At 39.5% G+C, this 13,324-nt stretch overlaps 1 protein-coding gene and 1 pseudogene across 1 annotated transcript; both read left to right on the forward strand.

The window, feature by feature from the left end:
• The first annotated feature begins 712 nt into the window (after positions 1 to 712).
• Positions 713 to 2,240, forward strand: LOC107762323 (nectarin-1). The gene is made up of 2 exons (XM_016580669.2): positions 713 to 1,120; positions 1,532 to 2,240. The coding sequence occupies exons 1-2, from the start codon at positions 976 to 978 to the stop codon at positions 2,074 to 2,076; spliced, it is 690 nt and encodes a 229-aa protein (XP_016436155.1). The 5' UTR covers positions 713 to 975; the 3' UTR covers positions 2,077 to 2,240.
• Positions 2,241 to 10,023: 7,783 nt separating this feature from the next.
• On the forward strand, positions 10,024 to 10,680 carry LOC107810559 (nectarin-1-like; annotated as a pseudogene).
• Positions 10,681 to 13,324: the final 2,644 nt, after the last annotated feature.

The raw sequence follows: 13,324 nt of genomic DNA on the forward strand, positions 1-13,324 counted from the left end.
GATTAAAGAGAGAGTTGTTTTGGTGAAAATGTAGAAGGATAAGACTTATTAGAATTTGCAGTGAAACATAAAGTGGTAGTAAGAATTTTATTAAATAATATGCTCAAACAAGACATAGCACAAACGTGACATGTTTAGTATTATTTAATATTGACCACAAAATAAAATACAAGTACTAAATCAAGGAGTTAGATTGTTACAGATATAAAATAAAAATATAAATAAAAAGAAACATGTTATCTGGAAGTTTTAAATTTTAAGGTAATTCCAATAACTCAAATTATAATTTGATATTTGTGTCCGCGCATCGTGCGGGTACTAATACTAGTAATATATTAATGACACAACATTTCTACTCGGAGAAAAATTATAGTGGTTGGTGTTGGAGACTCATTGTTTAAATATATCTATTATAACGTGACCACATGCACAAGAGTAGTTGTACATTAACTTGTTATCCTCAGAGAGATTATTACTTTGGAATAAATACATTATAACTCCGCATTTTAAGCTAAGTGCAAAATTACATGCATGAGTAAAGTTTGTGTTTGAGTTGGGAGAATGTCTTGTCACTCAAAATCATTTACCAACAATCTTGAAAGAGCCATATATCACACCACCAAAAAGACGAAAAAGAGACTCCTATTTTGAAGCAAGGCTTTTCTTTATTTGGTATAGTATTTTGACCACTCTATTTAATTTCTTCATCTCACGTCAAATTTAAGTCTAGCAATACTCATTTACTCCTCGTCACATATATATCAATGTTATAATTCTTTTACACAAGCACCTAATTTCACGTCAATTCCAACACCAAATTAAAGCCTTTCAAGTTTTTCCTATAAATGAAGCTACTCCAATTTCTCTCAGCATCGTCAAATTAATTAAAGAGAAATATTAACGAGTTCTTCTTCTCCTTGAGCTTGTGGTCCTTCCATTTTTTTAAACAAATACACTAGTATTCATCACCATATTATGGCTGCCTTTGGAATTAATAGTAAGATATTTCAAATTATGGAGATGACGATACTATTTTTGTTAGCCATTAGCATAGACAGATATTGTTTTGCGGCAGATGAGGACATGCTCCAAGATGTTTGTGTTGCTGATATCAACTCAAGTAAAACTGGATCCCTCTTTTTATGACAAACTTATCGTTTCTTTTTTTTTTTCTTCCTTCAAATGAATATTTCTTCTTGCTGTTCTTCTTTCGGTTGTGTAGTATGATGGGAGTCATTTTTCTAAAACTAATTTTTGAAAAAAGAATTTTTACCTGCAAAATATTTTTTGTTGGAGAGTGAAAAGGGTTTTTTTTGGAATTTTTTTTATTACATATTTATTGATAATAATATTAGTTAACTAGTACATATATGCATTACGAGATAGGAAACAGGCTCAACAACTTTGAATTTGTAAAAGCATAGTGGAGTATTACTTATTGTTTTTACCAGATTTCTAATCACCAATTAACGCTTATCAAGAAAATTATATGATTATGTTATACATGACCACCTAATTGTGCATGAAACAGTGGTGAAGGTGAACGGTTTCCCTTGCAAGACGAATTTCACGGCGGCAGATTTCTCGTCGTTGGCCATTTCAAAGCCTGGAGCCACAAACAACAAATTTGGTTCGGTAGTAACAACAGCAAATGTTGAGAAAGTTCCTGGGCTTAACACACTTGGTGTATCCCTCGCTCGAATTGACTATGCCCCTGGTGGTATTAACCCACCCCACACCCACCCACGTGCCTCCGAAATGGTCTTTGTTATGGAAGGTGAATTGGATGTTGGTTTCATTACTACTGCCAATGTACTGGTCTCTAAGCAAGTTACAAAGGGCGAAGTTTTTGTTTTTCCTAGAGGACTTGTACATTTCCAGAAGAATAACGGCAAAGTTCCAGCAGCTGTTATTTCTGCTTTCAATAGCCAGCTGCCTGGTACTCAGTCCATTCCAACAACTTTATTTGGAGCTTCACCAACTGTGCCAGATGATATATTGGCTCAAACATTCCAAATTAGTACTGAGGATGTTCAGCAGATCAAGTCAAAGTTTGCATCTGCCAAGAAATTTTAAAATTTACAATATAATAGTAAGACATATATATGGATTTTCAATGAGAGGGTTTTTACCTGTTAATAATTGTCAATGAGTGTGTAGGTTATTAATGTTGGATGCTCGCTCAAAATAAGTTTTGCAACTTTTGGTTTTGCAAATATAACAATGAATCGTTTTCTCTATGTAATACTGTGTAACTCTTGCTTTGTGATTTTAATTTTATACTGTTGATTTTTGGATTTTTATTATATATATATGCCAAGGAAGATAATTACAACTATGCAAAATGCTGCATAAATTATTTTTGATATGAAATTATGAGATCCCAGGTGTAATTTCATGCCGGAAAGCATGCATGCTGTTTATAGAGTGTTATTTTTCATTAAAAGGTCTAATAAACTTTCAAATAGTATACTTATGTAGAAAATGGTCAGTTTAATTAAAATTACAAATCTTAAAGGCAGTGATAAAGAAAAATTGTTGGTTTCCTTTTGGCATTTATCATATCCATTAAAATTAATTTATACTAGTGAACTCTAAAAATGGAATTGTCTTTGATAGTTACTCCAAAGTGAGACTTTTGAACTTAATTTGACGAGTGTGAGCACATAATTTTTATCCTCTATATAAAACTACTCTTAAAATATTCCAAATAATCTTTAATCATTTTTGAATTTTACGTACAGAATTTTTAGAAATTTTTTCTGTGTTTGTTTGGTTGCATTTTGAGTGCTTTTAATTATGATCTAGCATATATTGTCACTATTCAAAACAAAACCGTCGTTATGGCGCCTATCATGGAAATAGACAAGCGAAATACTCAAACATTTTAACACATCAAATCTTTGAAAAATGTGGAAGCAGTTAAATTTAAGGAAAACCTTTTAAAAACATAATAAAATTCGCAACTCAATACAAATCTCTCCCAAAACTGGGGTGTCACCGAGTACATGAACATCTACAACGGAAGATAGTCTAACACAATGTCTAAAGAGTAAAACTAAAATATAAAATGAAGATAAGGGAGGAGAGTCAAGGTCTGCGAATGTCATGCAGCTACATCAATAATCTCCGAAGATCCTGACTCCATAACTCAGCAGCCGCCATGACCGGAATCACCAGGATCTGCATAGGAGGTACAGGGTGTAGGGTGAGTACAACCAACTCAATACGTAATAAATCTAATCTTTGGACTGGAAGTAATGACGAACTCAACTGGTACAGTTCAATATTGAAATAACAGTGCAGAAATGTAGATATGTTTTCAAATTCAACAATTAAACTCAATATAACAAGATAGATCAATTCGAAATGATACGAGGAATACAACTTCCCTACTTTTACATGACAATGCACATGCAGTATGTGATGCACCATGCTAAAAGCCTCATGTTCTCACACTCTTGAAATTCTCAATCACTCAGTAGTGTATATGGCCAATCCGTCCCAAGGAAGATCCATTCCGGAATATATACATCAACTAACCATCAATCACTCAGTACTTGGTAGGGCCAATCCAGCCCGTAGGGAAGATCCATCCCCGGGTATAAATGCTTCAGAAAAGATCCATGTCTAGTGAAAATCTATCCCTCAATATAAATCAACCACGCTTATTGGAGTGCAGACTCTGGAGAGGCTCTTTCAGCCCAAGCACTATCATAAATCATTAAAACCCGCTGCGGCGTGCAACCCGATCCCATAAATGTCACTCATAATCAGGCTCTCGGCCTCACTCAGTCATCAATCTCTCCAGTCTTACTCATGGGTTCGCAAATGTCATGAAACTGTACCGAACATAATGATATGATGTACCAATAAATAACAACAGAGACTGAGATATGATATCAAATGAATGAACATGACTGAGTACGACATTTTAATAAAATCAATATGTCAACAGCAAGAAACGACCACTATGGGTCTCAACTGTACCAGCATATAGCCTAAACATGATCTCTAGCATGATTGTTAGCTCAATTATTTTATCACATGATGAAAACACAGATATCAACAAGATAAATCCGGTATACAATGGCATGAAATCGACCAAGATCATAATTCTCACGGTGCACGCCCGCACACCCATCACCTGGCATGTGCGTCACCTGAACACTAATCATATAACACGGAATCGAGGTTTCGAACACTCAGAGCCAAGCATAGAAGTGTTAATTACCTTAATCTGAGCAAATCTCTACTCCAATACACCTTTGACTTGTAAATCGGCCCCCGAATGCCCCGAATCTAGCCATAAATAGTACGATACAATCAATACAGACTAAAAAAATCAATTCCAAAAGAGAATACTAAGTTATTAATCAAAAGCCAAAAATCGGCCGAAAGGCAGCCCCCGGCCCTACGTCCAATCCAACAAAAGTCACAAAACCCGAAGGCCCATTCAACCATGAGTTCAACCATACCAAATTTATCGAAATTCGATACCAAATCACCACCCAAATCCTAAATCAAACTCTCTAAATCCCTTGCCTCAAACCCCCAAATTTTACCTCAAAAGCATACAATCTAGGTGGGAAAAACAATGGAGAAACAAGATTATTAATCAAAAATATGCACAAGGAACTTACCTTAAAAATCTCCTTAAAACCCTCCCAAAATCGCCTTAGAATGAGCTTAGAATTTCCAAATTGAAGAAAAATCGCGAACCCTTATTTTTATATGTTCTGCCCAGTCATTCCGCTTCTGCGGACACTCACCCACATCTGCGGCATTGCAGAAGCGACCAAACTCCCGCTTATGCGGTCTCCTCCGCTCTATTGGTCCTTAGTTCCGCTTCTGCGGACACGCATTTGCGAGCCACCAATCATTTCTATGGACCTAGCTCACCTCTATATTTCTGCTTCTTCGGCCACACAGGTGCGGAAAGGACCTTGCACCTGCGACCTCTTCCCACTTCCTTTCTGACCGCTTTTGTAGTTCTCTTCTTGCTTCTGCGAGCTTGCACCTACAATGAGACTTCCGCAGGTGCGATTACACCAGCAACTTCCTATGTTAGTAATTCTCTAAGTTCAAAACTTAATCCATTAACCACCCGAAACCAACCCGAGGCTCCCGGGACCACAACCTAGGTGCCCAACTCTCGCTACATGGCTCTCTAAAACTGTGATGTAAACTGCGTGCCCCAATCAGCAATGATGTACACTGGCACACCGTGAAGGTGAACAATCTCGCGAATGTTAATCTCAGCCAATCGCTCTGAAGAATAAGTAGTCCCAATTGGAATGAAGTGCGTGGACTTGGTCAGCCAATCCACAATCACCCAAATAGCATCGAACTTTCTCGAAGCCCATAGGAGCCCAACTACAAAGTCTATGGTGATCCGCTCCCATTTCCACTCTGGAATCTCTAGCCTATGAAGCAATCCACCTGGTCTCTGATGCTCATGCTTTACCTGCTGACTGTTAAAACACCGAGCTACAAACCTCACTATATCCTTCTTCATCCTTCTCCACTAATAGTGCTACCTCAAGTCATGCTACATCTTCAAGGCACCCGGATGAATAGAATACCAGGAGCTGTAGGCCTCCTCAAGAATCAACTCATGTAAACCATCCACATTGGGTGCACACATCTGGCCCTGCATCTTCAACACCCCATCATCTCCAATAGTAACATCTCTAGCATCACCGTGCTGAACCTTGTCCTTGAGGACAAACAAATGAGGATCATCATACTGGCGCTCTCTGATGCGATCAAATAAGGAAGACCGAGAAACCACACAAGCCAGAACCCAACTGGGCTCCGAAATATCTAATCTCACGAACTGGTTGGCCAAGGCCAGAACATCAACTACAAGTGACCTCTCATCAACGAGAATGAATGCAAGGCTACTAATACTCATTGCCTTCGTACTAAAGGCATTGGCCACCACATTGTCCTTCCCAGGATGATACAGAATGGTGATATCATAGTCCTTTAGCAACTCCAACCATCTCCGTTGCCTCAAATTTAGATCTTTCTATTTGAACAAGTGCTGGAGACTCCAATGATTTGTAAATACCTTACAAGACACACCATAGAGATAGTGCCTTCAAATATTCAATGCATGAACAACAGTAGCTAATTCCAAATCATGTACAAGGTAGTTCTTCTCATGTGGCTTCAACTGGTGCGAAGCGTGAGCAATCACTCTACCCTCCTGCATCAAGACACACTCAATACCAATATGAGAAACATCACAATACATTGTATAAGAACCAAAAGCTGAAGGTAAAACTAGAACTGGAGCTGTGGTCAAAGCAGTCTTGAACTTCTGAAAGCTCTCCTCACACTCATCCGACCACCTGAAAGGAGCCCCCTTTTGGGTCAATTTAGTCAAGGGCGATGTAATAGACGAGAAGCCCTCCACGATGCGACGATATTAACCGGCCAACCCAACAAAGCTCTGAATCTCCATAGCCGAGGATGGTCTGGACCAACTCTGAACCGCCTCTATATTCTTTAGATCCACCTAAATCCCTTAACTGGACACCACGCGCCCCAAGAATTCCACTGAACTAAGCCAAAAATCACACTTGAAGAACTTGGAATAAAACTTCTCCTCCCTCAACCGCTGAAACATAATCCTTAAATGATGGGCATGCTCCTCCTAGCTACGGGAGTACACCAGGATATCATCAATGAATACTATGACAAACGAGTCGAGATAATTCTGAAATACACTGTTTATTAGATGCATGAATGTTGCTGGGGCGTTGGTCAGGCCAAAAGACATCACAAGGAGCTCTTAATGACTATAATGGGTCTTGAATGCTATCTTTAGAATATCCGAGTCCCGCATCTTCAACTGGTGATACCCAGACCTCAAATCAATCTTAGAGAACACCCCCGCATCCTGAAGTTGGTCAAATAGATCATCAATGCTCGGCAAACGGTACTTGTTCTTGATTGTAACATTGTTCAACTGCCTATAATCAATGCATATCCAGATAGTACCATCCTTCTTCTTCACAAACAGAACCGGTGCACCCCAAGGCGACACATTAGGCCTAATAAACCCATTATCAAGAAGTTCCTAAAGTTGCTCGTACAATTCTTTCAACTCAGCAATTCCATATGGTATGGAGGAACAGAAATGACCAAGCCAATACCAAAGTCAATATCCCTATCAGGCGGCATGCCTGACAAGTCTGTAGGAAACACATCCGGAAAATTCTGCACCACCGAAACAGAATTAATAGTAGGGGTATCAGCACCAACATCCCTCACAAAGGGTAAATAAGATAAACAAACCTTCCCAACCATCAGTTGGGACTTCAAATATGAAATCACTCTACTGGGTGTGCAGGCTAGAGAACTTCTCCACTCAATCCTTAGCAACCCTAGCGTCGCCAACATTATGGTCTTAACATGAAATCCAAACTAGCATGACATGGAGACAACTAATACATACCCAAAATCGACCATACTAAGCAGCAAGAGATCAACTGTAGTCTCCAATCCCCCAATAGTCACTACACATGACCCGTATGCACGATCTACAATAATAGTATCGCCCACCGACGTAGATACATGAACAAATAAAACTAAGGACTTACAGGGCATATCCACATAATGAGCAAAATACGATGATGCATATGAACAAGTGGAACCAGAGTCAAATAATACAGAGGCATCCCTATGGCATACTGAGACAATACCTGTGATCACTACGTTTGAAGCAATGGCATCTGGTCTGATAGGAAGAGCATAGAATCGGGAATGACCACCGCCTAATCGGCCTCCCCCTCTAGGGCGACCCCTAGCTGACTAAGCTCCACCCTAAGCTGGCTGGGCGGGTGGTGAAGTAACTGGAGTTGAAGATGCATCCTGACTCCTCTTACTGAGTTGGACCTCCCGAAAGGCAAGAACAATGCCTCTTGAGGTGACCCAAATCTCCACACTCAAAACAACCCCTTCCTGTGAATGGAAGTGAGCACTAAGACAAACCCCGAGAACTAGAATAACTATCAGAAGGGCCCGGTACAAATGAACCCTTGGCTGATGGTGCACGAGACGAACTTTAAGCTGGAAGGGCACTGAGAGATGAATGAACCTGATGTGCACTGCATGAACTATGGCTGGATGATGCACCACGGTGAACTAGACGAGCTGTCTAGGCATGCCTATAAGGGCGTCCCCTGCCATGGTAGAATTGACCCCCAAAAGGAGCACCACTAAAACCACGCGATCCACGAGGCCTCTTGGCCTCCCTCTCACCCTACTCCTAGGTGTGGACCATCTCTATCTGCAGAGCAATATCAACAACCTCATTGAAAGTAGCACCAGACACTCTCTCCCTAGTCATAAGCAACTGCAGCTGATATGTGAGGCCATCAATGAACCTCCTAATCCTCTCCTTATTAATGGGAACCAACCAAACTGCGTGATGAGGCCAACTCTGAAAACCTCATCTCGTACTGCGTCAAAGACATACCATCCTGACGTAGCTACTCAAACTGTCTGCGGAGCTCCTCTCTGTGAGACTGCGGAACAAACTTCTCTAATAAGAGAATGGAGAACTCCTACCATGTAAGTGGTGCTGCACCGACCGACCTGCGCCTCTCGTAAGTCTCCCACCATCTAAAGGCAGCCCCAAAAAACTGAAAAGTGGTGAACGAGACCCCACTGGTCTCCAAAATACCTGATGTATCGCTAACACTTGTCCAAGAAACCTTAGGCATCCTCCGATTTTGCCCCACTAAATGATGGAGGCTGAAGCTTCCCAAATCTCTCGAGCCTCCTTTGCTCATCATCAGTAATAACAGGAACCACATGGGCCTGAGCAGCTGCAACCGACTGAGCTGGTAGTGCCCCCGGTGTCTGGAGTCCCTTCATCACCTGCTCTGGTGTGCGGGCGGCGGGAGTTTGAGCACCTCCCCAGCCTGAGAAGTGGCTTCTACAATTGAAATAGAGACCGCCTGATAATAATTTATTTTGGGAAATTTTTTCTATTACATATTTATTGATAATAATTTTAGTTAACTAGTACATATAAAGTGTTTTGATGAAATTATTGAGTATTAGAGATTGATAGTAATATGTAAGTGTTGGTTAAAGCAATAGTGTAAAGTCAAGAATTGAGATAATTGTGAAGGAAAACTGACTTCCGGCAAAAAATGAGAAGTCATTTCCTGCTGAATTTTTTTTTCTCACAACTATATAAAATAGAAAATGACTTATTTTTATAGAAAATAAATAAAAATTGTAAAAGTCACAATTTTTAATATTCGAAAAACGTCTGAAATTTGTAACAAAAACTTCGAGTCCCCGTAAAAAAAGGAAAAGTAATATGGGACAAACTGATATTAATTAAGTCGAATTAATTATTAGCTACCTTTTGGGACTTTGAGACTTATCATGTTCTACCGTGATAATTAGAGCTTCACTAGGACTTTGAGACTTATCATGTTCTACCGTGATAATTAGAGCTTCACTAGGACTTTGTTTCTTCAACTTGACTACATCAGATCCTAACATTCTTTTATATATATATATATATATATATATATATATATATATATATATATATATATATATATATATATATATATATATATATAGAGAGAGAGAGAGAGAGAGAGAGAGAGAGAGAGAGAAATTCTTTGGCTAATGAATTTTAAGTAATACTATACAATAACAATGTAAATTTTTCTTACACCATTAATGTAAGTTAATTTGTAATAGCATAGTATTACTAATTATTTTTACCTAGTTACTAATCGCCAATTAATACTCCCTCGGTTCACTTTTACTTGACATATACTAAAAATAAATTTTCATTTTTACTTGTTATTTTATGCATATCAAGAGAAGACAATTTTTTTTCCTATTATATCCACAATATTTATTACTCATTTCAAATCATTTTCTCAAATCTAATAAAATATGCATCAATTAATATATATGGGTATCATGGTAAATTATGCACCTCATTTATTATTTTTTAAGGGCATGAAAAGTCAAAACATGCCAAGTAAAAGTGGATTGAGGGAGTACTTATCAAGAAAATTTACCTATAATTATGTTATACATGACCAACTAGCTAATTGTGTAAAACCGTTGCTTGTGCATGAAATAGTGGTGAAGATGAACGCTTTCCCTTGCATGACAAATTTCACGGCAGCAGATTTCTTGTCGTTGGCCATTTCAAAGCCTGGAGCCACAAACAACACATTTGGTTCGGTAGTAACAGCAGCAAATGTTGAGGAAGTTCCTAGCCTTAACACACTTGGTGTATCCTTCTATCGAGTTGACTTTGCCCCTGGTTGTATTAACCCTCCCCACAGCCACCCACGTGCCTCTGAAATGGTCTTCGTTTTGGAAGGTGAATTGGATGTTGGCTTCATTACTACTGCCAATGTACTAATTTCAAAGCACATTACAAAGGGTGAAGTTTTTGTTTTCCCTAAAGGACTTGTCCATTTTCAAAAGAATAATCGAAAAGTTCCAGCTGCTGTTATTTCTGCCGTTAATAGCCAGCTGCTTGGTGGTCACTCCATTCCAACAACTTTATTTGGAGCTTTACCTACTGTGCCAGATGATGTCTTGGCTCAGACATTCCAAATTTATACTTAGGATGTTCAGCAGATCATGTCAAAGTTTGCACCTGCCAAGAAACTTTAAAATTTACAATATAATAGTAGGTGTTTGACCAAAAAGTATAACTTTCGGTTAAACATTTATATTTATATAATAATGGATTAAACCAAGTTAACAATAAAATTCCTTAACGTGGATCTTGAAAATACTGGATAATGTGGGGCTGATCGAGTGGGGGGTTAATAATATCATGCATTAAATATTCCAAAAGTATGAGCAATAATGGAGGAATAACTGGCAATAAATAATAATAATAAATGATATTTAAGTGGCATGTAAGTAAGGAATGATTCATCTAATAATGAATGCGTTAGATGATTGTTCCTCCTGACAATGATGCGTGACAGATAGATCCTAGAATGTTCGAACTATTCTCGGATCTAATGGAAAAGTATGAAATAATATGAGCAAGAATATTGATGAAAAGGTAATGTTTGTATCTTTGCTAGAGAGAGAGAGATAATCTTCATCTGAAAAGTGTTCTTATCAAGTGAATATCACATGCCTTTATTCATTGTCTTTCTTCCTATTTATATGAGACATACCCCAATAAACCCTAATAGTACAAGTATAAAGAATATCCAAAGGAGTATTCTCTCCAATATCTTACCCTAGTAAATTAGCTGTTACAGCTCTTTCCGTCGTGCATGACATCGACCATCATCTGCATCGCAACTATGGGCTTCGCCATCTCCTGGTTGACCTCTGCTGACTCTTTTCACCAAATACTGAGACAGATTTCGACCTATATAGTTAGTTCCTTCGTTTATTAAGGCCGCCTCAATTGACCTTAATGAGCGGATTCTCTTTGTTGCGGTTGGCCAGACTTGGACGAGCGGGTCGAGCAGTGATATTTCAGACGAGATGACTTCATGACCTTTCGTGAACGCACTATTTGGGGGGAGGGGTCTCTTCCGCACCAGAATGGCGTCATGACATAATGCGTCATTATGGCGCCTTTTCCTGATGCTTTGCATCGTTTCCTGTGCAACTGTCAGTTGAGGCTGTCGTTTCTACCCCAGTGCCAGGTAATGATGGCATAATTTATTGGTTTTGATGCCCGAATTATTATAAATAGAGATGTAATGGAGTTTATATGCCCTCTACTTGCTCTTCTTATCAAAATCCTTTGCCTTTTTCTTCTTTCTCTATTGTCGCATATCTTGTTACTGGTTTTAGCGATCTCATTGCTTCTAGCAGTTCCTTGCTTGAATATCCTCTCTTAACAACATGGCTAATGTATCCTCTTGTTCCTGTATGGAAACTGGCCCTGTCACTTTGGTAGTGCTTATTCCCTCTCACACTGATAGTGTCTCTGTCACCATTGAGGATGAGAATTTTCCTACGATGAAGGAAATAATCCCTGGTAGTGAGAAAATTAGGTCCAATTTTTCGAAGGTGCCTAAAGGTATGACCAAAGTCTCGGAGTCAGTGATGAAAGAGGCCGATCTGGTTGAGCTCAGGGCAAAATTCAACATTCCTGCTTACATTGATCTGGTCCCAGCAGGGCGTAATGTGGTGCAAATCCACCGTTATAGGTATTGCGCATTCTATGCGTATCTTTTCCAGGTCGGCTATACTCTCCCCCTTCTCCCATTGGCGGATGAATTTTGCCACTAATATGGTGTTTTCCTGACCCAACTCTCTTTATAAATCGACAAGCTTTTTAGGATGCTCACAACATTCGCGGAGTTGGTCGGGGTCGAGGTCACACTCCGCCATCTGATGCATATCTTCACCCTTAGCTTTTATAGGGGGACAATGTTGCACCTTCGCCATCGAGGGGGTAAATGCCTGATGGTGAAGATGGACGATAAAGAAAATCGTCAGTTCTGGGTCAACTACTTTTTTGTCAGAACCAAAGATGTGGTAGCCAACTCGGATGGCTTTCCTGATACTTGGAATCACGCTTGTAAGTATCCATTTTTTGGGAAAGGCATTTGATTTGTCTGCTTCTAGTCATAGGCTCTAACATTTTGTCTCTTCCTCATACAGCCAAGGCTATGCCTTCTCCTTTGGCTGGGCACACGACTGGGTTGGCCGGATTCTGTCTAACATTTTGGGGATTCATGAGTGGCCGGGTTTTCTCAAGAAGTTTGGGCCTGCTTCTTCCTTGGATGGTAAGTTCATCTATTTTTTGTTCCTACTATTTTGACCTCATGGTTCCTTGCTCGCTATAGCTTGACAACCTTTGATATTTCTTTTTCAATTCGAGGATCTTCGAGTAGGTCTAGGGCTCCTTCTCTTGCATTTCGTAAGAGGAAGGCTTCTTCTTCTTTGGAGTTTGTTCCTACTGTGACTGCTTCTAGGCATACTCGATCATCTGCTTCTATTGGTTCTTCCACCGTGGCCTGGTCTACTCGTTCATCGACTACACCTACTACTACCCTCGTATTAGTTTCTTCCCCTTTACATCATCTAGTGGGCAAGGAAGAGGAATCATCACCGAGTGGTGGGAATTTGGTTCCTCGTAAGAGAATATAGGTGGATGTTAGTGATAGGGTTGCCCGTTTTGTAGATTAAGCAAGGGACGATTTTGTCATCCGTGAAACGGCGACCATAGAGCATGAAGATGATGTTGAATTATCATTCGAGGTTCCGCCATCGACTGAGGCCTTAGAGGGTATGTCTCTTCCCAAAACCATGATGGAAGCTGAAGGGTCGTATG

Source organism: Nicotiana tabacum, chromosome 18, assembly GCF_000715075.1.
Source record: "Nicotiana tabacum cultivar K326 chromosome 18, ASM71507v2, whole genome shotgun sequence".
In the NCBI taxonomy this organism is placed as follows: domain Eukaryota; kingdom Viridiplantae; phylum Streptophyta; class Magnoliopsida; order Solanales; family Solanaceae; genus Nicotiana; species Nicotiana tabacum.